Source organism: Alligator mississippiensis, chromosome 2, assembly GCF_030867095.1.
Source record: "Alligator mississippiensis isolate rAllMis1 chromosome 2, rAllMis1, whole genome shotgun sequence".
Classification (NCBI taxonomy): Eukaryota; Metazoa; Chordata; order Crocodylia; family Alligatoridae; genus Alligator; species Alligator mississippiensis.
In genome coordinates, this window is record NC_081825.1 from 230,266,264 (window position 1) to 230,291,022 (window position 24,759).

Consider the following 24,759-nt stretch of genomic DNA (forward strand, 5'->3'; position numbering starts at 1 on the left):
TGATTATGCATTCTATAACTCTTAGATTGGCTGCTTTGTTATGTATTTAATGGGACTTAACTGGTGATTTCCTGTATGGTACTGTTTGTGGTCTTGGTTAAAATTTAGCAGTTCTAAATGTTGTACAACAGAGAGGTTTCTGTGTATAAATAATATACTGCATGCACCCCAATTTACCTTGGGATTAAATTCTGGCTTACTTCTCTTAACAAGCAGTTAGGTTTTGTTGAGGTTTTTTGTTTGTTTGTTTGTTTGTTTTCTGATCAGATGGGAAAACGAATTCAAATCAATTAACCCTTATGACAGAGCTGACAAATCCCTATTTTCTTTGGCAGGTAAATTTTCAGTATAATTTCTCCTCTTCTTGTACATAGGAATGCTTTCAGTTTATACTGCCAGCCCTACCTCACGCCATTGACCTTTTGCGGGATGCCATTGTAAAAGTTAAGGAGGTACATGACGAACTTGAAGACTTACCTTCGCCACCACCGCCTCTTTCTCCTCCTCCAACCACCAGCCCTCACAAGCAGACAGAAGACAAAGGTGTACAATGTGAGGAAGAGGAGGAAGAGAAGAAGGATAGTGGAGTTGCCTCAACAGAGGACAGTTCTTCTTCACACATAACTGCTGCAGCCATTGCAGCTAAGGTGAGTCTTGGCTATTTGCATGACAGGCACTTAGGTTTCTATCTCAGGTACTTTCCACCAACACCGATTGCATTTTAGGACTGTTTTTGGCTTTGATTTTTATATACTGGTGGATGTTGCACTGTCTAGAAATTAACATTAGCCAGCTTTAGAGAAATATGTGAGCCCTGCTTTGAAATTAAGCACAGACTTTGTAAGGCACTATGCACATACCATCTGTTATTGGAATGCTGTTATGCTTTTAACAATACCATTTTCTGATGTAACTCCATTTTTTTTTATCAAAACATCTGCCATGCCTAAACATATTAGCTGTAGTAGGTGGTATTTTAAGGAATTATGTTATTAGCATTTTCTGATATGACAATGTCCCATTAGAAAGGATAATACTAATTTCCAGAAATGGTGACAGAAAAATATAGCAGGTGGCTAGTGGACAATAAAACACCCAGGTTACTTGTATTTCCCTGTGCATAGCTGCATTCTGGGAACAGAGAGCTAGAGGTATGGCATTTTCCTACCATAAATAAATAAGTCATCACTATTTAGACTTCATTGCTTTAGCCAGTTTGATTAGGCAGATGCATGTGATCCAAACTAGAATATAAACTTGGAAGTATAAAAGAAAAAATCACAATATTTATACAAATATCACTTGGAAAAGTTTGATTTCATCATGTAAAAATCTATTGACAAAATATTTCTGTATAACTTTCTCCAAATGAATGATGATGTTTTAATCGGAGTACCCTGTTTTAGTACCCTTTTTACTTTGTAGGTTCAGTTTTGAACTATAAGATACATACTTTCCTAGATGTTTGGAAAAGATTATCCAAGTTAATTCAGCTTATATTTGAATAGTCTATACTTTTTCAATTCTCATTGACCAGTGTTTGTATATTAGTAATTAATTTTAAGTATATCAAAATCATGTTATGCCACTTTTTACTTAAACCATAAGAGCAGCATTCCTGCTCTCAGAAGTTGAACCTTAGGAATACTTCATATTCTCAGAATATCTCCAACTGAGATTATTTTCTCACTTACAAAAATCCTGTTTATGTATGTATGTTTGCAGGAATAGATGCACTAAGTTAACACTTCAAGTTGTACTTTTTGTTAATGTTAATTTTAATGTAAGGTCTAAATAGATTACTTAGTTCACCTGAAATGACAAGAGGCACCAGTATTCAGTGCAGTTTTAAGGACAGAAAATACCTGAGATCTAAACTGTTTGTGTTCATATAAGTTTGTAATCATTTAGCATTTCAGTGTCCCACCTGTTTCACCCTTGTTCCTTTTGTCATTTTGCTTGTGTAGTTTCATGTTTTCCTATCACTGTATTCATAGCTGTTATGTATTGTACATTAGAAGCATCCATCCTACACCAGTTCTGCTGTTATCATGGCAAAAGGTGAACAGCCCATCCCTGGTCTCATCTGTTATTCCCATCACGCAGCAGGCAGTGCAGGAGAACCGGTAAGACACACCTACAAGAGGCTTTTGAATTAATAGTATCTGCAAATATACTGCCTGCCTCCTCGCCTAGCGTATAAGGAGATGCTGTTATTTGTTATATTCTAGCAGTTAGACAGCAGCGATTCTTTTTTAGAAAATGTGTGTGTGTGTGTGTGTGTGTGTGTGTGTGTGTATGTATATATATACACACACACACACACACACACACACACATACACACACACACGTGTGTGTGTGTATGTGTATATGTGTGTGTATATATATATATATATATATATATATATATGTATGTTAAGTGCCACTGAGCATATTCTGTGTAGGACACAGAAATTAACAGGATTTAATTTTTAGCCGGAATATTTATTCTAGGACTAAGATAATGTGGGTTGTGTCAATGAGTTTGCATCATTTGGCTGCCAAGAGGCTCATTGCTCTGAAACTTGAGTTTCTGATTCAGCAGACTCATCATCTCACTTATTCAAATTATCCAGCCCAATTAAAATAATCCCCCAACATTATCCCTTGAGTTGTAGAATTTTGGTAACCTTTTCCTCATCAACTTACATTGCATTATGTTTCTCAGTGATGCATGTATCAACATGATGTATCATATGTGTTAATTCCTTCATATTTTGCTTTAATTGTTTATAGCTTCTCTTAAATTCTACTGTTGTGTGCTTAGAAAAAAAGGTAGGATTTGATATGACAAGCCCAGCTTTTGGACAGTAGCGGCCAGTTTAGATAGGCGTGCCATAGTTCAGGCTCTAGCAAGATGATTTATTATTTTTTCTCACCCCCCAAAAATTGAACCTTGGTTTCAAGGAAGAATGTGCAAAGGTGACATCAGAAGACCATAATGTATTATGTTCATAGCTGCAGGTTAGTGAGACCCAGCTCCGGCTGGTTATCGAGGCTTATGCTATCTTATTAGCTCATATCTCATTGAATAGCAGGCTACTTTCTCATTAATTCTTGGTAAAAGTTCTTTAGACATTATATCATTAGTCTTTTTGACAGAGGCCCTGTGGTTTTGCACTTTGATTTTCACCTTTTTGTCTCCATAGACAGGTGGTAATCAAAACCATCAATCAAGCATGTAATGCTTCTGTATTTCAGACATGACACGACATGTTTAAAAAAAAGTCACTGGAGATTGGGGAAATAAGGCTTTTGAATTCATATAGCAGATGGTGAATCCATATTTAATATATGAACTTGTACCAGTACCGATATTCTTTGCTTGGTACTGCTATAATAAGCAACTATATTAATATTATCCTATAGCATTCTCAACAACCTATTTCTAAGCTGTCATCTAGGCTTAGATATAGGCTTTTGGCTAGCTAGTCCGCAGGTTTCATATTCTCACTGTCTTTATAAGCATTCCTTTGTACAATGGAGAGGAATTCCATAGTCCTAATCTGATTTTAATGCGTCATGTTAGGAACTACCTTAGTAAGAACTTTTAAAATTGTATACCTTCCTTCTTTTGCATCTACAAGAAGTTTCTGCTTTTCTTATTCGTATCACCCTTGTAACAACCATGATAACAATCAGGATAACTTGACTAACACCTTGGAAGCCCTGTCAACAGCTCCTGAGGCCCTCCTGGAGGGAAAATAAGGAACTGTTTTCTTTGACTTTTCCCCTCTCTTGTCACTACTTTATTCTCTGATCTCAAAACTTACAAGAAGAAAACAGCTAGGAGAAAATGGAATGTCAGGCAGAAAGATTTTCTTCAGAATCAGAATAACTATAATGATGGCTGGCAAGAAAGTAAAGAAAAACAGTAGACAGCTTTCTTCCTTGGCCAGGAGGAGTAGCAGTTCCTCAGTTAACAATTCACTCTTCACTGACTGCAGTCCTTCCTATTGAATTCATTTTCCTCTTCCAACTTGATTTGTTTTCCATTTCTCCTTCCCTCAAAACATTTCTCCTCCTCACAGCTTGTTGCCATCCTCCACTACCACTTCAAATCTTGTTACCTGCAATATTTCGTTCTCTCCATTCCATGAATCCTCAGATGTTAAGAACGGCTTGACCTGTAGATAGAAATTGTTCCAAATGACAAATATAATAAGTGCCTCCGCTGAGGTGAAGAGCCCATTATGAACAAATGCACTGTTTGTAGATCCTTCTTTAAGAGGACTCAATCCTCTCCTTTACCTCATTGGAAGCTTGATGTGCTTGGCTTCCAATCCTGGCCAGCCCACGACTGATCGTGTAGACCAAAGCTGTCCAACTGGCAGACCATTGGCTGCATGTGGCCTAGAAGGGGTTAATGTGTCGCTTCCTGAACTCCCATCCGGCTGCCACTCCCCTCCATCACTTCAGTTGCAGCAGCAGCCAGGATCCTCAGACTCCTCTCCCTCCTCCAGTTTCTGCTTCATCCTCTCATCCCAGAGGGTAGGACAGCACTGCACAGCCCACAGTGCTGAAGGAGCCTATGTAGCAGGGGAGCCCACAACCAGAAAAGCTCAGAGCAGGGGCCAAGGCACTCTCATGGTGCTGGTGCAACAGGGGGTGCAAATGCAGCATGTGGCCCAGCAGGCCATGGGTAATGTGGTATGTGGTCACTGCTGGTGTAGCTTGCATAGCATGCAGGCCCAAACACTTAGAAATAGACAGCCCTGATTTAGACTAAATATTCTCCAAAAGTGCTGTCAGCTACTTTTCCTTCAGCTGTTCCTTCTATGAAGAACTGAAGCTCAGAGTAAGGAAACCTTGGAAGACCCGGAGGGAAGAGAGGTTCTAGTCTACAGCCTGTTATCAAAAGCTCCTAAGAGTCCAGCTGTTTGGAGCTTAAGAGTGGGTGAAGACCCAGAAAGCATTCCTGAGCAACCAGAGGGATTCTGATAATCTTACTCTGACTGACAAGGTTTCTGTTACATCAGCTGGAACTGGTCCAGCTTGGATGCTGCTGACAGATGTTCAGTTAAAGATACAATGAGATCTGATCCACAATCCCAACAGTTGTTTCTCCTGCTATGCCACACGTGCATAAACCCAAATGTGCATGGCAGGAGGAATGGTTGTAGGATTGGGAATCAGATCTAAATCACAGCATGTTGCTGGTGCAGGGCAACAGCAAATAGCAAGCTGGGTGCCCAGTGGTCCCGTGGCTGGGTGTGCTAGTCAGCTGATCAGTGCTCCCAGTTGTAGGACTGCATTAGAACCCTTTAAGATTCTGGTGCACTTGTGTGAGCGGGAATGCCAGTCTCCTGTGGCTGGAAGCACCAGCGCTCCCACCCATGACTGGAAGCACCACTTAGCTGACAGTGCTTCCAGCCTCTGGAGCATACTGGAGCCTTGAGGGGCTCCAGTGCACTCTTGAGACTGGGAGCACCAATCTACTAATCGGTGCTGGCCACACATTTAATTTAAGGTGCGATGGGAGACTAACCACAAAGTTATTACACAAAATATGTATAATAACTTTGTGGCTGATTCCCTATTTTATCATGCCATTAACTGAATGAACATGTGGCCAGGTGACCACTTACGGTGTGATTAACTGGTTAATCATGTCTTAAGTGCAATGTCTGTTAGAGGTGTGCAACATGGGCTGTATTCAATTTGGATTTGGCCCGAATTGGGGGCAGTGATTCGATTCATTGATTCAGATCACTGTCCCCAATTCGATTCAGCCAAATCTGAATCTGAAGATTCGATGCTGATTCAGAGAATCAGGGATTCGGCCACAGACACAGCTTTAAATGTTTTCTCTATATACCTTGACATACCAGGCGTGGCTCACGAACGCTGCGATGCTGGCATGGATGAAGAGTCCCACAGGAGCATGGGAGAGCCACCCGCATGCTCAGTGGACAACCCAGAAGTGGACTGGAAGTGCTTCTGGTCCACTTCCAGGTCTGCTGCCGAGCATGCTGGGGAGCCCCCCGCACTCCTGTGGGATGTTTCATCCACCCCACCATTGTAATGGTCATGAGCCTCCTGGTACCTTGAGGTATATAGAAAAAACATTTAAAGCTGTGTCTATGTTGGAATCGCCAAATCTTTCCGAATCTATCCTAATCGATTTGGAGGGTTCCAATTTGATTTGGAGAGATTAAAGGGTCTCCTGATTCCATTCAGATTTGGAGAGTCGGGCACTGAATCGGGCCAAATCTCCTCTGAATCGAATCAAGGGCTGAAGCTTCACACAGCCCTAATGTCTGCCACTTCCTGGTTCTGTCTGCATCAGTTCACTTGCTGTCAGTAGTAGTCACATCAGTACTTTATGCTTCATCCACTCTAGCAACAACAACTCTAACATGAATAACATCACCATAGTCATACTCAATGCTGATGACTAGTATTAATGCTCTAAGTGCCATTAATTCTTCAGAGGCATGCTCTGCTGCCAGTGCTGGATAGTCCTTTTCTGGCCCTGTAGACAGAATGGTGAGTGTGTTTAAAGTTCTTTAAAAAAATAAAAATAAAAGTTCCGTCTGGAGGCAGCAAGACCTCAGGTCCTTTTATTAAAGTCCTTATGGCATCCTTTTGGTCCCTGTCTTGATTCCTCTTTTCTGGGAGTTCCAGACTCTCATCTTTCCCTTCAACCTTACTTTGACACTGAGCTTTGAATCAGAGGAACTCTTCATTTGACTGTTTCAGTTTCTTTTTTGTACTCTTTTCTTCCCTCAATCAGTATGTAGTGTAATGTTAAATAACAACACACTTATCTGTAGCTCACCACATGGGCCCTTTATAAACCTGGATTTATTATCTATCTATCTATCTATCTATCTATCTATCTATCTATCTATCTATCTATCCTCATATAAAACGATCTTAAACAGATTTCTTGCTGCTCCATCCTGGTCCTTTAGCTTTATCTTCCACCACAAACTGTTCTAATTTAATCTTATAGAAATTTCCCTAACCACCAGAAAAAGAAGGGCTAGGAAGGAAAAAAAACAAGATCCAAACCCTACGAACTAAAAAAAACAGAGCTCCTACCATTCTCTCTTTGGGAGTTCCATGTTTAGGAAAATTTAAAAACCTCATGTCACGTGAGAAAAATCAACTTTTTAAGGTGGGATTTTCAAAAAAATATCTGTTGAAAAGTAATGCTCCTTATCAAAACCTGATAAGCTTTTATAGGTTTTTGTTACTTTCTGGAAGTATGCATTTGCTCTCTCTTACACCCATACATGTATAGATAAACCCTGTCTTGTCATTTCTTTTACTTGTACATAGACCACATAGGCCTTATAGAAATGTTTTCCTTCTGCTGTTTCCTCCTCTTAAGTTATTAGTGTGTAGTGCTATAGAGACAATATCAATACTGTTTTTTGTCAGGCAGCACACTCCCCAGTCACAGTAGAGAATAACTCTCTTGTCAGTACACTTGCTGTCTAGAAACTAACCTATTTCTCTTCATGAGAACTAATAACGGGTGGTGTTAGCAAGCTGAGGTTTCTCGCAGTGGATATATAACTGCATTGAATTATCATGCTGCACTCGTCCCCGTATTAAGTTTAAAAACTGTATTTTTTCCTGTCTATGCCCTGAATGTTATTTTGTTATAACTTGCTTTCAGCTTTGTATAATATAGTGGTAGTCCAAATGAGCAAATAAACCAACTTATTTCTAATCTAACCTTATTCCTATTAAAGGAAACTAACCTGTGCCTTAAGTGGTAATCCAGCCACATGTTGATTCAGTTAATGGCATGATAAAAAAGGAATAAGCCACAAAGTTATTATACATATTTTGTAGTAATTTGTGGTTGGTTTCCATCATGCCTCAAATTAAATGTATGATTGTATGAGTTGATTGGTGCTCCTAGCCTCAAGAGTGCATCAGAGCCCTTCAAGACTTCAGTATGCTCCCAAGGCTGGGAGCACCAGTCAGCTGATTGGCACTCCCAGCTATGGGAGTGCATGGAGCCCTAGGCTGGTGCTTCCAGCCACAGGAGACTGGTACTCCCATTCATACAGGTGCATCAGAATCTTAAAGGGTTCCAGTGTGGTCCCACAGCTGGGAGCACTGATCAGCTGACCAGCACACAGCCACAGGACTACTGGGTACCTGGCTTGCTACTTGCTGTTGCCCTACACCAGCAATATGGTGTCATTTGGATCTGATTCCCAGTCCCACAACCATTCCTCCTGCTATGTACGTGTGGATTTATGCACATGCAGCATGGCAGGAGATACGATTGTTGGAATCATGAATCAGATCCTATTGTATCTTTAACTGACCATCTGTCAGCAGTCCCAGAGCTGCACTGGTACCAGCTGATGTACTTGTCAGTTAGAATAAGATTGTCAGAATCCCTCTGTTTGCTCGAGGAACACTTTCTGGATCTTGACTCATTCTTAAGCTCCAAACAGCTGGAACCTCAGGAGTTTTTGATAACAGGAAGATCCAGAAAAAAGATACAAACTACATATACAGTAACTTAGTGGTTATTTCACTGCATGTTCACAAAGGCAAAGATACAAGGAATAATTACTCCTGTGATGAAAATACCTATGGGCAGCATTTTCTTTTCCCTGTGCACTTCAACTGATTGCTGCCCCCACTGGAATCCTACTTGACTTTTATTTTCTCACAGGAGGAAATAATCTCTGTTCCATGCAATTCAGTGTTGAGTAGAGCTTTTGGTCTTTTTGTCACACAGAAAGGGGCTTTTGCTCTGAAAGAGCTACAAAAGCAGCCACTTGCCCTTAGGGAGTGAGATAAAGGGTGACCTCAGGTTGCTCTCCGGTAAGCTCTGCTGACCAAAACTTCAGACAGAGCAGCCAGACCCAGCTGCCTTCTGCCAAAGGGGAGGTTCTTTGTCTTTTGAGGTCTTTGAGGTTAAAAGAGAACCTCTACATACTTTAGCCACACACATACTTTTACTGCAGAAGAATAAATGCATTTCCTCATTTGAAGATCTATTAGGATTCCCTCCGTTCATAGATTCATAGATTCATAGATGTTAGGGTCGGAAGGGACCTCAATAGATCATCGAGTCCGACCCCCTGCATAAGCAGGAAAGAGTTCTGGGTCTAGATGACCCCAGCTAGATACTCATCTAACCTCCTCTTGAATACCCCCAGGGTAGGGGAGAGCACCACCTCCCTTGGGAGCCCGTTCCAGACTTTGGCCACTCGAACTGTGAAGAAGTTCTTCCTAATGTCCAATCTAAATCTGCTCTCTGCTAGCTTGTGGCCATTGTTTCTTGTAACCCCCGGGGGCGCCTTGGTGAATAAATACTCACCAATTCCCTTCTGTGCCCCCGTGATGAACTTATAGGCAACCACAAGGCCGCCTCTCAACCTTCTCTTGCGGAGGCTGAAAAGGTCCAGTTTCTCTAGTCTCTCCTCGTAGGGCTTGGTCTGCAGGCCCTTGGCCATACGAGTTGCCCTTCTCTGGACCCTCTCCAGGTTATCCGCATCCTTCTTGAAGTGTGGCGCCCAGAATTGCACGCAGTACTCCAACTGCGGTCTGACCAGTGTCCGATAGAGGGGAAGTATCACCTCCTTGGACCTATTCGTCATGCATCTGCTGATGCACAATAAAGTGCCATTGGCTTTTTTGATGGCTTCATCACACTGCCGGCTCATGTTCATCTTGGAGTCCACTAGGACTCCAAGATCCCTTTCCACCTCTGTGCCACCCAGCAGGTCATTCCCTAGGCTGTAGGTGTGCTGGACATTTTTCCTCCCTAGGTGCAGCACTTTACATTTCTCCTTGTTGAACTGCATTCTGTTGTTTTCTGCCCACTTGTCCAACTTATCCAGGTCTGCCTGCAGCTGTTCCCTGCCCTCTGGTGTGTCCACTTCTCCCCATAGCTTTGTGTCATCTGCAAACTTGGACAGAGTACATTTGACTCCCTTGTCCAAGTCACTGATGAAGACATTAAAGAGTATCGGTCCAAGGACCGAGCCCTGCGGGACCCCACTGCCCACACCCTTCCAGGTCGAGACCGACCCATCCACCACGACTCTCTGGGTGCGGCCCTCTAGCCAGTTCGCCACCCACTGGACTGTGTAGTCATCCACGTCACAGCCTCTTAACTTGTTCACCAGTATGGGGTGGGATACCGTATCAAAGGCCTTCCTGAAGTCTAAGTATACGACATCCACCCCTCCTCCTGTGTCCAGGCGTTTCGTAACCTGGTCATAGAAAGAGACTAGATTGGTCAGGCACAATCTGCCCGCCACAAACCCGTGCTGGTTTCCCCTCAGCATAATTTGCCCTGCTGGGCTCTCACAAATGTGAGCCTTGATAATTTTTTCAAAGGCTTTACCAAGGATGGAGGTGAGACTGACTGGCCTATAGTTGCCCGGGTCCTCCTTCCTCCCCTTTTTGAAAATGGGGACCACGTTAGCCCTTTTCCAGTCCTCCGGAACTTGGCCCGTGCGCCACGAGCTTTCAAACATTCCCGCCAGTGGCTCTGCAATGATGTTGGCCAGTGCCTTCAGCACCCTCGGATGGAGCTCATCCGGGCCTGCCAACTTAAAGGCATCCAGTTCTTCCAAGTGACTCTGCACCACCTCAGGAACTACGTGTGGAAGTCTGGCGCCTTGCTGCTGCCTCTCTGCAACCCCAGTGAGAGACTTGTCGTGCCCCTCGCTTAGGAACACTGAGGCAAAGAACTCGTTGAGGAGTTCAGCCTTGTCCCCCCTGTCTGTCACCAATTGTTTCTGCCCATTTAGCAGGGGTCCTATTCCTCCCTGGGCCTTCCTTTTACTCCCAATATATCTAAAAAACAATTTCTTGTTGTCTTTTACTTGGGTTGCCATCCTCAGCTCCATGGTAGCTTTGGCCCGTCTAACTGCCTCCCTACAAGCACGAGCAGAGGAGGTATATTCATCTTTAGTGATCTCACCTTGTTTCCACTTTTTATGTGCTCCCCTTTTGGCCCTTAGGCTGCCCTGGATTTCTCTGGTCAGCCATGGAAGCCTCCTGGCCCCTTTTCCTTTTGCCTTGCTCGGGGATCGTCTTGCTTTGTGCCCGAAGGATCGTTTCCTTAAGGCACAGCCACCCTTCTTGGGCTCCCATCCCTTCAAAACTCCTACTCTGCAGTGCATCCTTGACTAATCGCCTGAGTTCATTGAGATCAGCTTTCCTAAAGTCTAGCACTTTCACCCTACTAGTTACCTTACCCACTCGACATCTTATGTTGAATTCTATTATTAGGTGATCACTGTCTCCCAAATGGCTACCGATCTGGTGGTCCCCTACCATGTCATCCCCTGTTGCCAATACCAGATCCAGTATGGCATTCCCCCTAGTGGGACCGTGTACCTCCTGTGTCAGGTGGAGGTCCTGTACACAGGTTAGAAACCTGCATGAGCGGTGGGACTTTGCTGTCTGCGTCTCCCAGCAGATGTCCGGGTAGTTTAGGTCCCCCATGACTACCGCCTCTTTAGCTTTTATGGTCTCCGAGAGTTGCCTCAGGAGCCCCGCATCTACTTCTTCCCCTTGGTGTGGGGGTCTGTAGCAGACCCCTACCACCAAATCCCTTTCTCCTTGCCCCCCATGTAGCCTAACCCACAATCCTTCCACTTCCTCAACCTCGAATTCTGTCTTGATGAGGGTTGATGTATATTGCTTACTGACATAAAGTGCAACCCCACCCCCCCCTTTCTTCCCCAACCTGTCCTTTCTGTACAATCTATAGCCCTCAATATGTACCACCCAGTCGTGGGATGAATCCCACCAGGTTTCTGTTAGCCCCACTAAGTCATAGGTGTTTAGTGTTTAGGTGTTGTTACCGCTTTATCAGAAATTCACGTCATATCACTTTCCCGAACCACAGACATTAAAAAGAAGCCTTTTAAATATAGGAAATAGCATTGTTCTGGCAAAATGAAATCTATGGATGTCATCTCTTTTATGTATTTAACTTCAGCATATTTAAGCAGGGATGCCAGGAGAGGATGAATGGGAAGAAGGGAAAAGGAGTTTCTAGCTTCATACTCTGTACTGTTTGCCTGACCAGAATCTCTTTGTCCCTATTTGCCTTTTATTTGTACAGGCAATCCTCAGACTTATGACACAATTGGTTCCTGAAAACCACTTCTTAAGTCGAAGTGTTGTAACTCGGAACCAATTTTCCCATAGGAAACAGTGTTATAAATGGGGGATTAGTTCCTGAACCAAGACCCAATACCATATTTTCACCAAAAATAACCCAGAATTTTGTACTAAATCAATTATAGATGAGTAATATAGCTACATTAATGTATTTATATTGTAAATAGCATTCATATTGATTTGGAAGGACTTCTTTGAGGAGACTTTGCTGGACTTTTTGAAGGGTTCTTGGCTGGAGTCTTGTCAGGAGTCTTGGCTGCAGGTTTTTCTGGAGTCTTGTCTCTTTTCTTAAAGAAAGTGTCCAAGGAAGTTTGGACAGATGTTCTCCAGGGAGATGGGTGATGCAGGGAACTTGTTAGCTGGCATGGCTTGGCGTCAGATCAAGTGTTGTAAAGTCGAAACTGATGCCAGAAAGTTGAAACAGGGTGGCAATTTATAAACGTTGTAACTCAAAACATTGTAACTTGAAATGTTGTAAGTCAAGGACTGCCTGTATTAGCTCTCCAGGGCCCTTTTACTGCAAACCAGAACACTTAAGGAAGAGATGGGTTGTTCACCATTACTGGAAAGGGAGATATCCCCAATTTAATTTTCCATGATGAATAGAAATTCTATTAATTTTACAATTTATAGTTTGAAATTATAGTGTGGGTTACTCAGGGTTGAAAGAGCCCTCGAAGACAGCATTTTAAAACAAAACTGCCAGGAATGACTGAAATGAAAAATGCTGTCAGTTCCGGAGCGCAGCAACAGAACAAGAAGCAATCCTTGTAAGGGGGTGAAATCCTCTCTTGTTATCTCATCTTTGGGGGATTATACCTTAGTTCACACATTTTTTACTCATTCAAGTTCCTGATTTCCACTTCTTTACAAAAAATTCAACACTCCTGTTCCTTAAAAGAATAAAATATTGTCTAAAATAAAATATGAAACCAGTTTGCTGGTTTTTAAGGTGGACTGGGTCAGAAACCAAAGTAAAAGTTTGTCACTGTAAAAGGCAGACAAGGTTCCTTGGGTGAATTTGATATCTTTTATTAGACCAACCCAAATAGTTGGAGAATAGTTATTAAGCAAGCTTTCGAGTTCAAAAACCCTTCGTCAGGCTAAGGAAGTTTCAGCAGTTGGTGTGTGCTCTTCCTGGATAGAATGAAAAGTAAAGCACACACCAACTGCTGAAACTTCCTTAGCCTGACGAAGGGCTTTTGAACTCGAAAGCTTGCTTAATAACTATTCTCCAACCATTTAGGTTGGTCTAATAAAAGATATCAAATTCACCCAAGGAACCTTGTCTGCCTATGTCCTTAGACCAACACAGCTACAACCTACATCACTGTAAAAGAACATTTTCAAAACAAAAATCATGAAGTATATTTAATGAGAGTACACCTCATTGTTTCTCATCAGCATTGTGTGATGAAAAGTGAAAGAATTATTATTAGAAGTGAAATAATTTTCAGACTTGTCTTCCGACAAAATTTAGAACTTTGGCAATCCTTTAAGTCTTTATCAGGCAAAAGATTTCATCCTGTGTGGCACTCTGAACAAAGTCCTAAAAAAGTGTGTGACTCCTAACCCTAACTGGTTTCTGGTGTTTAAACCTGTTGACAGAGCTTAGAACCTCTTGTTTCTAATTAGTTTATAGGATTTTTATGTTTCCTAGTTTTAACTTATTCAGCTTCTGTTCTTCTGATAGTTAATTTCTAGGGTTTTATTTTTAATTTAGAAAAAAAAAATCTTTTTTAAGGCTTTGCTATCACTATGCAATTATGACTAAGGAAATAAGTCATCTGGCTTTGAAAGCTATTTTTCATATGCACAGAACATGTCTCTAGTGTACGAAAACATCGTGGGCACAGGAAATAACCTGCACAGGAAATTTTCATGATGCCAGAATATGACTCCATCAATAAATTCTTAAATATCAACCTGGAAAACATGGGAAGAGTTTTATTTTGTATTTCAGTCACTTCAGTGTAGTCTATTTAATATGTTTTTGCATCCATCTTAATTAAATTAATATTCTTATTCCCTTGAGTCATACAGTTCTTTACTTACACCACATTTCAATCTTCTACCCAGTAATTGCATTATGTTAAAGTTTGTTCCCCATGTGTCCGTATTTTTTCTCAGTAGACTAGAGCATTGTTGCTTATAGTCTGATCCCATGTGTTTGACATATTAAAATCGTACTGCTTTAAGGCGGTGACTTACCTGTAACTCTTAGTGGCAAAATTTGACACTGTCCACATTGCTGCATTCACTGTTTGCATTTTAGTGATAGTCTGTGATTTTCAAATTAAAACAAATCTGTTTCCACTAAACTTATTACTGATATGAGAAGGTCTTAAAAGAGGTTATTAGGATGATGAAAGGTAGGTCCAGGCCCCACAGGCTCTTACCCTAACTCAAAGTTATTACCTGTTCCAGGCAATAAGAGTACTTTCCCTGATGTATGGGATTTCAGACCTCAATGTCTGCAGAAGGTGTTTTATTGTTATTATAATTAGGTTTCTAGTTCTTTGGGACTTCAGGGTTTTTTTCATTGCTCATAGCTTTCCCAACTGGCAATAGGATGAAAGTAACAAAGTTACAGGCAGTTTCAGAGGCAGAGTGGCAGAGTGGTTAAGGCTTCTCCATGCAACTCCAGATGCAAATTCAAGCCTCAGTCTAGACTTGTGCCAAAGGAACAACCCAGCTGTAAATCAGTACCCAATCAGTTACGCTGAGGAAACATGCTGGCAGGTGGCCAGGCATGATGCTAGTCACATTACTGTCTTCTGTGCTGCTGACTGCAGAAGATGTTGTGCCTTAACTATGCTAACCTGGTGGGCCTTCCAGACTCAGATGAACCATGGCTAACTAGCAGTCAGTTTCACTGATTCAGAATTCTGTATACAGCAGTTAAATTGGTCAGAATCATTTCCATTTAACCCTCTTGATACAAAAGAGGTGGGGATCCTCAGTTTAAACACAACCATGTACATACTATCCAGGATGGTAGCAGAACAGCAGAGAAATATTTAAAAATTGCAGAATCATGAATATTGGTGGAATTGCAAAGTGAAAGAAAAATTCCATGTCAGGGTTGGAGAGAAGGGGCAGATTTAAAGAGATCCCCTTGCACTTTCTATAGCAAAGAGGATCCCTCCAAAGGAGCAGATTTAAAGAGATCCTCTTGCACTTTCTACAGCAAAGAGGATCCCTTCAATGGTCAGGAGGATAGGGTGGAAGAGGGAACTTTCTACTTTCCATCAGTCAGTGGAGGGAGGGAAGCTTCATATTTTCAGACACCTAGAGTTAAATTAATTAATTTCCTGGTATAGGTGCCAACACAGAAAATAAGATGAGGCAATTAACATTAAGATGTTGCCAGAGTTGTTTTGGTTTCTGGACCAGGCATCAAGGCTACCCTAACTTCCACCTTGTTGAAGTGATCCCAGTACGCTAATTCATGTGTAAAATCACTAGGGAAATAAGCATACCATATCAAGTATATCTTCCTGCCCCAATGCACATCCATTCTTCTTCTGGGTCTTCCCTAATCTGCCCCTACAACTCTCCCAACCTGTGCATCCTCTATGGCAAGACCTGTACAAAGGGGGTATTCCCTAGGTGTCTTCAGCTTGCCTTGAATTTCTGCCTTCCTAACAACTGAGGATAGGGAATTTGGCTACTCACCCAGGCTTCATCTCAACCTGTTAACCACAAAATATTGTTAATGTGGCTCTATGAGTAATAATAGTTTTAGTTCTCTAAGTAGTGATACATTTACTTCTGGAAATTAGAAACAGAACTGTTAGGTTGCATCTACACATGCATTTGATCTGGGATCAGTTTACTCAGGAGTAAACAGTCCCAGGCAGGCATCTACATATGCAGGGAAGTAGGAACAGATTTGCTGCTAATGGCAGCAAATTACTCCCACTTCCCGAGGCCCTGAAATAGGCTTCTGCCCCCACCAGGGGGAGGTCTAGGCTCCCCTAGGTGCTAGCCCAAGGGTTAGCAGGTAGCACCAGGCCCCTGGGGGCTGCCTGCTGCTGGGATGGGGAAAATGTCCCCCTACCCCAGCAACAGGGAGCTCCTGGCCCTGGCCCCCCAATCAGGGGCAGGGGACTTAGAAAGAGCTGTAGGGGAGGGGCATGTCCTAGCCTCCTGCCCCAGTGCACCGGTGAGGCAGCTAGCAACTAGCTTGCTGCTAGCTGCCCCACTGGCAGATCAGGGCAGGGGGCTGGGACCTACTACCCAATCCCAGCAGTTCTTTTCAAGCCCCATGCCTTGATCACCTGATCAGGGCATGGGTATGGGACCTGACCTGACTAGGACAGCTCCCAGCCCCCACCCCCACCCCGCACTTGGGGCGGAGGCTGGGAAGCCTGTTCCCTGCTCAGCTCAACAAGTGTGGAACTGGGTGGGGAACAAGCTGCCTTGCTCCTCACCCACCTGTACACTTGTGAAGCTGAGCAGAGAGCAAGCTCCCCAGCCTCTTCCCTGCCCAGTTCCACACTAGCAGAGCTGGGTGGGGAACAGGTTCCCTAGCCCCCAGCAGTTGGGAGCTCCGCGACCACAGGGCTGGCACTGGAAGATAAGGATCACCCAGCCCCCGCTCCTTGATCACAACCTCAAAATGGGGGGCATGGAGCTCCCTGCTACCAGGGCAGACAGACATAGTCCCCACCTGGGTTCCAGTTACAAAGCCTGCCCCAGCAGCAGGCAGCTCCTTGGGGCAGGGAGCAATCTCCCACACCCTGGTGAATGGCTGACTGGGAGCAGATTTTCTCCCGGTCAGTCGTCTACATGAGCGCAATTGTGCCATTACTATCTGACATTTGCAGATAGCGGATTTACTTATGATTAGTGAGGTTTACTGCATAGTAAGTATGTGCACGTGTAGACACACATGCTGACTTTGCAGTAAACTACACTACTGAGTAGTTAAGTGTCTCATGTAGATGTGCCCTTAATGTCTCATTGAGAAGAGAATTTGAGATGTCATTAAGCTCAAAAATGTCAAAATTGTTTTTTCCATGGTCAACTTTACACTATGTTGTCCTCTGCAGCGGTGGAATACTGAATGAATAATTTGAGGTAGCAGTCTAATTATATATAATAAACAAATTTGTATCTCTGGTTGGTTGGATCCAAATGTCACTTGGGGTCACAAATTTTCTATAATTTAATATTTTAGAAGCAAGACAATCTGCTTTTTAGATTCATCCCCTTATCTCTCTTCCTTGGTATTGGAGATAAAGTTGAACAAAAGAGAAGAAAAATTGAAATGAGATTTACTTGCACTGCCTTAAGCATGTAATTTAATACTAAGGCCAGCTCACCAGGAAATGTAAATTGGTACAACTCTTTTTATTTCACTGCAGTTATGCTGATTTACATCACCTGAGAACCTAGTTCTTAAACTGAAGTATAAAAATGAAAGACCAAGATCTAATCTGATATACAGAAAGAAAAGTATTTTCTCTTTCCCCTCCAAATTAGAATTCAGGGTTGGTACAGATAGTTCATATGCTACTGATCATACTCTGTCTGCTTCCTGGATAAATACAAGATTTCAGGTCTGAGAGGTGTCAACTTCTTTCACCAACATCAAATATAGTTTAAAGGGTTTTTTTAGAAAAAATAAAACCTTGACCACATAAAACAAAAAATATATACTCATTCAGTCTTTGGCCTCTCCTCTTAGATAATCAGGGAGATCAATTACTACTAATACAGCAGTTGATAATTCTGATCATGTTACTAACAGGAAATCAATGGTTAGCCTAACTCCTTCTAGACAGGCAATGAAAGAACCATCACATGTGAGTAGTCTGGCTACTACTAACCTGTTAGTTGGTTTTTTTACTTCAGATCCAAAGACAGAAAACTCCATATTTTATTGTCAGTTCCTTGACATTTCCAGATGTCACACCTATGACCTTTTAGTTATTGCATATTATAGCATGTCTGAGTGCAGTCATAGATTTTTCAAGATCCATTGTGGAATATTCTGTGTGTGTGCAACTGGCATATGACCTTATTCTTGTCAGTGGATTATTATTGAAAATAAAAGAAGACAACACTACTGCTACCAGAACAAAGAATTGTGATGTAGATTGCGAACCAAGGAATGGGGCAGTTTTAGATCTGAAAAGTTTTAGAATGAGGTGTAAGGTTTTTAAATAATTTTTAATTGGACTGTTAACTGCATCTCTGCTCCTATTCAGATTCCAGATTCCATCATTTCTCGTGGTGTTCAGGTGCTTCCGCGAGACACAGCCTCCCTTAGCACTACCCCTTCAGAATCTCCTCGTGCCCAGGCCACCTCTCGTCTCTCCACTGCATCCTGCCCAACACCAAAAGTAAGTACAGTGCTTTGCCAGCTCTAAGCTCATATATTTATCTTTCTGATTAATATTTCCCTTCCTCTGGTGAAGGTTGGCTCGCATGCAAGATTATGTATTTCAGAATTACAGAGACCGAAAAATAGTGTAGTGCATTCCTACATAAATCATTATACAAATCACAGTGCGGGTCCAGCAACAGGTTACCAAAGGTAATATATAAAATTGCTGCTCCTCTCTGCCCATAGCGAAGCATATTGTGTATCTAAAAGTACGTATCTGCTGTTTTATATTATGATACTTAGCATGAGTATAAGAATGTTAATCTTTTGAAAAATTTTTATCCATCCCCAAAGAGTCTAGATAAACTTAGATTAACAGGATTAAACAAGTAGTGTTTCTTCACCAAAATGGTGAGTGCACATTTCTAGCCTGGGCTGGGGCAGCTCTCTGCCTCAATAAAATATTGATGGATTTGAAACACTTTCAAGCCAACTTGTTTTGTTCTAACTTGGATACTTGCTGCCTGTTATTTGGAAACAACTCTAAATTGACTAGAAAGAAAGTTTTAATGCCAACCTTGTGGGATTATTATTCAGTTTTTGTAGGTCATTCTATACCGATTTAATTGATTAATTGATTGAACCCCATTAATGTGCTTTTCGTATCATGCTTTAAATACAGTGAATTGGAAGCTAAGTGAATGGACTAGTTGCAAGGCTAGTAATGATTATGATCGCTTTCTGCAGAAGAGATCTCCATCTGTGTTCAATTAGAGATGTTCATGTTAAAGCTCTTGATACCAACATGTTAATAGATTTGTAGCAAATGGCAAACAATAACGTTCTTTGAGATTATTCTGCTTGCTAAGAAGATTGCACATATCTGGCAGTTCAATTTTCTTGCCATCTCATTTCTTTTCTATCAGCAAATCGGATTGACCTGCAGCCACCTGTAGAACTGCCTGAATTTAGAATTTCTGACAGTTTTATGAACTACACACCTTGACTATAATAGAAAGGAAATGATTCTGATGGGCAACATACGATGGGTTTCACTGTACAACTCCTTTTCTTTAAAAGATATTCATTGAACTTTCTCCTTTGTTTAAGTAAGGAGTGTGGGAAGCCAAGGGTGAGCCTGGGTCATACAGTTCAGTGAGAGGTTGGAGGGACAGAGCTTGAAGATCGGGAGTCACAGGCACATAGTGCAGTAGGCTGACATGCAGTGTAGTGGTGTTGGGGGACTGCCAATATGCAATATAACAAAGGGGTGCGAGGCACACAGTGCACGGGGTTCACAGTTGCGTGATGACAGGGGAGCGTCCATGGGGTGTGCAGTGTGAGGGACTGTGGCTCATACCAGTGCAGCCCCTGTTAATGTCACCCCCAGCCACTTTGAAGTTGGGCAGCCCTGGTTTAAGTATTTTCTTTCATTTTATTTCCTAAAAAGATTATCGTTTATCTAATGATTTAATTTAAATAAAGCCTTAAAAGATACTAAAAGACAATACACAGGACAGAAGTGGACTACAAAAAAAGAGAGGGAAACAATGGACATACTTTTTTCAGGAGCCACAAGCCCCAAGAACTAAGAATATCCTAAGAAAAGCACTTGTGGCCAATAAGAAGCATAAACAATAGGCACTGTTTATGCTATAGGCACACTAACAAAAGGCTTCAAATGAAGTCTAAGTAGCTAAAGCAAAATACCGCAAAGCAAAGGCGCATATTATGTCAGTTCTGAAACAGAATTGAAACCTCACTATGGGACTGTCTTCATGAGATACAAGATTATACAAGGAAACTGCAGAAAAATGTGAAGTAGGTGATGAAACAGGTTTTTCCATGGGAAGTTGTTTAGAATGAATCCCCCCAAAACAGACCACAACTTTGTCCAGTCAATTTATATCATGTTGGTCACTTCTTACCATAAAATCAAGTGCATTTTCAAGACAAGATTGAGGAGTGAGCACTTTTGAGAACACACAAGTTGCCATGCTGGAATCAGGCTAGTTGCCCAGCTTTTCTGACAGTATGTCTCCAATATTGGCCAGTCCAAGTTGCTTCAGGAGAAGGTTCAAGAAAACCCATCAGCAAGCATCTAGGGAATGACTTACCCTCTGGGAAATTCTTCTTAATTGCCTTAAATTAGAGGTTAAATTATGCCTGGAAGCTTGAAGTTTTATACCCCTCACAAAGCTTGTGGCTTGTTTTAATACTTGCTAGAAAACTCTTGTTCTTCATACAGCTGCTAAATTCACAAGAAATAGCATTTGAATGTGTATCATCCTCAGGGATTATGTATGTTTCTAGGCATCATGTTTCTATTTCAGTATTTTCCTCTTGAAACCTGAATTTTTAAAAGAGCTTCATGAATGCATATTGCACTAGAGTTAATGTAAGGTAATAGAGTCAAAGAGGAAGTCTAATTTTGGATGCAGTTGATTTATTAGATTCAGATATTTAACATTTTTATTTTTTTATAGCCCTGTTTTAGAAACTCTCTTTAGAATATAAAGAATCATAAACACATAGGGATTTTATCATATTAGTCTTAGCAAAAAAATCTCACAATTTGCTTGATTTATAATTGTAACATGAGACTGGAATTGTAGTTTGGTAGTAAAAAAGTATTTGGAATTAAGACAGTAGATATATTTATGCAGTTCAAAATTATTGCATTTTTCTTTAAAATGTGCCACAGTCTCAGTGAGCACGCCTACACATGTTCCCCACTGCACAGTTATTACTTCAGCAAGTACTAAATGACTGCGCAGTAACTTCTGGTGCCGTGCAGTCCCAGTGCTGCACAGATCATTTCCAACCGTACTGCGCAGTAGCAATGAGTTTGTTGCTACCACGCAGTAGTGGCACTACAACTAGGTACATCACCATAGCTCGTCACTATGGCAATGTAGCATCTCATGTAGATATGCCCAGTAACTCTCTGTGCTTTTATTACTGAATCTACTGTTTTAGGAAAAATTATAGGACCATCAGTTTAAATCAAATTTAGCAATAGAAATTTGTTGAATGAATGTAAACTAACAGGAGGCAGGTTACAAAGGGTAAGTGTGAATTAAATGGCATGGTTACTCAGTCCTGGTTGGGTAGTAAGGTAAGGAAGAGTTAATGTCTCCTGAAGCTTATTATGTAAGCATGTAATTGTTTGGATCATATATGAACCTATAAAATATAGACAGGCACATTTAAAATCAACCTTTTTTTTGTAAAAATATTATTTTTCTACATTTTTAGCAATTTCTCTCAACTTTCAGAAAAATTGCCTTGAAGCTGGTACTAAATATAAAATAGTAAACTCAACCTGGCTCTTTGGAATTGGTCTTCAAAAGTTCCGTTGCAGTCCTAAACCATTCTTCAGTTTTGTCCCCGAGTTGTTCCTATTTTTTGTTGGCATTCAGGCCAGATTTCCATGGAGACTGTTGACATGGTGTCATGAATCTGTAATCAACTAAGTCCCTCCAAATCCTCTTTCAATTGATTTTGTAATTTTTTACATACATATCTATAGAGAGCATTTCTTATTGTGTAGACTGCATGCTGCATCGTCTTTCTTGAGTTCCATGCAAATATCAATATTTATAGTAGCTGGTTATAGAAGAAGAGACAATTTAAGAGTTTTACTGATGGGAAACCAAGATAACAATCCTCTATTTTCACTTAACCACCATAAAATGGATGATAGTTGTAGATTTTTTTCAATTGTGCAATGTGCTTTAGAACTACATTAAATATTTCTATTTTTTCAATGTATTTTAAGTAATGCGCTTAATACCCAAAGTCTGCTGTTTAGAATAATATCTGAGCAGTTTTTGCAGACTTCCATGTCATTCTTCTTAGCCAAATAAATTCAAAGACCTCATTATCATACTTTTCTCTGTGTTTTTGAATGGCATATTTACCAGCTTAAACATAATATTCCTTTCAGACAATGGAACAACAACATTAGAACCACTATATTTTCCCTAAAAGGCTGCATACAGTCATTACTGAGTAATTTTTTGGACCATTATCTTGCATTGATGTTGATGTTGCTTTTAAGTTTTGCAGTTGTTTCTTTACTTGCAGGATCCAATAGTAGCCATGCAAATTAAAATAAATCTGAAAGAATATATTCGGGCTAAATGTTTAAGTCATTCCACTCAATTCCTTGTTTTGTGATACAACGAAGGTGATGATATGACCATAAAAGAAAACTGTATCTTTTCAAGTTCAAGTCTTTACCTCTTACTTTTTTAATAGTATAACCAATATTTAAGGTTTTTTTTCCTTTTTGTATATCCAAGTCAAATAAAGCAGATATTGAAGACCTGCAAGAAAATCATGGCCAAGAATTTAAATTATAAACATGAATACATTTCAGTGAAATTAGTGGCAGCAAATATATTTCATTTGTGATATTTTCAAAACTATCAGTGTCCTGCTCTTGTATTTCAGTAGAGCAGATTTCATAAGAAACTAGTTTTCTATATTATTTGAGCTGGGCACAATTTTTCTCTCTTACTACTTCATTCTTGACAATATTTACAAGTTACTTTAGTAGAATCATCTATTTTCTTTAATCCACTTTCTTGTTGTCTACCCTTTTCTATATGTATAGACTACTAAATCAAATTCCTATGCTGATCTAGGGTAATGAGTTCACATTAGTTGTCCATTTACAGTAGTGATAGAAACTTATACTTTTACTAAGTGTAATGAGAAACAACTATCTAGTGAAGTTACCACTGTGTGAAATGAGATACTAATTAAATAAATAAAAATATATAAATACTTTTAAACTAAAGCCAATTTTGATTTTATGCTTTCAGTTGAGTGTTTTGGTTTCTCTGTGCCACAATCTTGTTAACTGAAGGCATTAGCAGACTAGAATAGAGTTTTTATCAATAAAGAATTGGGTTGAGGGGAATCTCTCTGTTTAGGTAATTTCATTTTCAACTTAAAAAAGGTCAGATTGCTTATTAGAAAATCTCACCAATTGGTAAAAGTGTTGATCAAGACAGTAATTGGATTTAAGAGTGTATAACGTCCTTCATGGTTTATGCATTTTGTATAGACATGATTCCAAATAACACAAAGCAATACAAACAGGCTTACTTCTCCCAAGATTCCTATGTCCATGGTTTCACAGTTCTTGTATATCTTGTTTCTGGGATTTACAGCCCTCTCAGCTGAGGTTTCTTCCTGTTTCCCCTCCTTACTCCCAAACTCCTTGTCCCTGAAAGTACTGGCCTCTCAGATTTTTCATTCAGCAGTCTTAAGATCTCTGTCTGCTCCTCGGCCTGAGGCAGAAGGTCCTATATGCAGTTGCAGGTAGGATATATTCTTAGAAGCATGTGACATACAATTATAGCTTGCAAGGCCAAAAGAGGTGCACTAGGATATGTTTCCCAAGGTTCAGTCCCCTGTTGCATGTAAACCCTCTTTCATCAGGTCAAGGGTTAGAAAGAAATTCTCATTTTCCCATAATTGCTTACTGCAGGGTTGCTAATGTGTTCCTATGAAATACCTGGTACTAACTACTGCCAGAGATAGGATACAGAACTAAATGGGTTGCTAGTTGGATCCAGTATATCAATTCCTATGTTCCTGTGACAAATTACATGTTTTATTTCCTCTAAATTTTTCCACCACATAACTCAGGAAGAACAAATAAGCCCTAGTTCAATGGAAAGGGGTGCTGAGAGTGTTCCTATCAGGGACAGAAATGAAGAGGACTTTTCTTCCAGCCTCCCTCTCCTAGCTGAGTAGTCTAATAAGTAGACTACATAATAAGGTTCTCTCGCTTACTTTTTCTGGGTGCATCTACATGTTCAATTAGAGTGGTGAGAGAAACTCTGGCGCAATTCGTGCTGCTGGTCAATAACTTCCATGCACAGCGTCTACACATGCACCCAGGACCACAGCAGCTTAAGCCAGGACAGAGCATCAGGCTTGGGGCTTCGGCCCGGGCTCCAGGTCACAGTGTTGGGTAGCAGGAAGACAAGAGTGCCGAAAGAGCGGAGCCATGTGCCTAGGAGGCAGGCAGGGATCTTGCCCCCTGCTGCCTGGGCTGACGGTGCAATTTATACCAAAATCAGTGCTTACACGTGCATTTAGATGCAGTTATTTTCTCTGCCATAAGGTAGTGCTGTCCCCAACAGTACTATCTCACAGCAGCAAAAATTAGTTTGCTGCAGTCTAAAAGCATCGCATGTGTGGAGTGTGACACTTTACACTGCAGCAAATTAGTCT

The 24,759-nt window shown here is 41.1% G+C and overlaps 1 protein-coding gene across 15 annotated transcripts in view; it reads left to right on the top strand.

Annotated features, from left to right (window-relative positions):
• The window catches only part of GPHN (gephyrin), a 631,726-nt gene that overhangs the window by 427,988 nt on the left and 178,979 nt on the right, over positions 1 to 24,759 (top strand). For 9 of the 15 annotated variants that reach the window (XM_059722870.1, XM_059722869.1, XM_059722872.1 and 6 more), the window contains 3 exons: positions 375 to 647; positions 2,019 to 2,126; positions 18,386 to 18,520. In XM_059722870.1, the coding sequence (XP_059578853.1) occupies positions 375 to 647; positions 2,019 to 2,126; positions 18,386 to 18,520 (516 nt within the window). The remainder of the gene's footprint in view (positions 1 to 374; positions 648 to 2,018; positions 2,127 to 18,385; positions 18,521 to 24,759) is intronic. The other 6 variants (XM_059722873.1, XM_059722880.1, XM_059722875.1 and 3 more) reach the window with 1 other exon arrangement.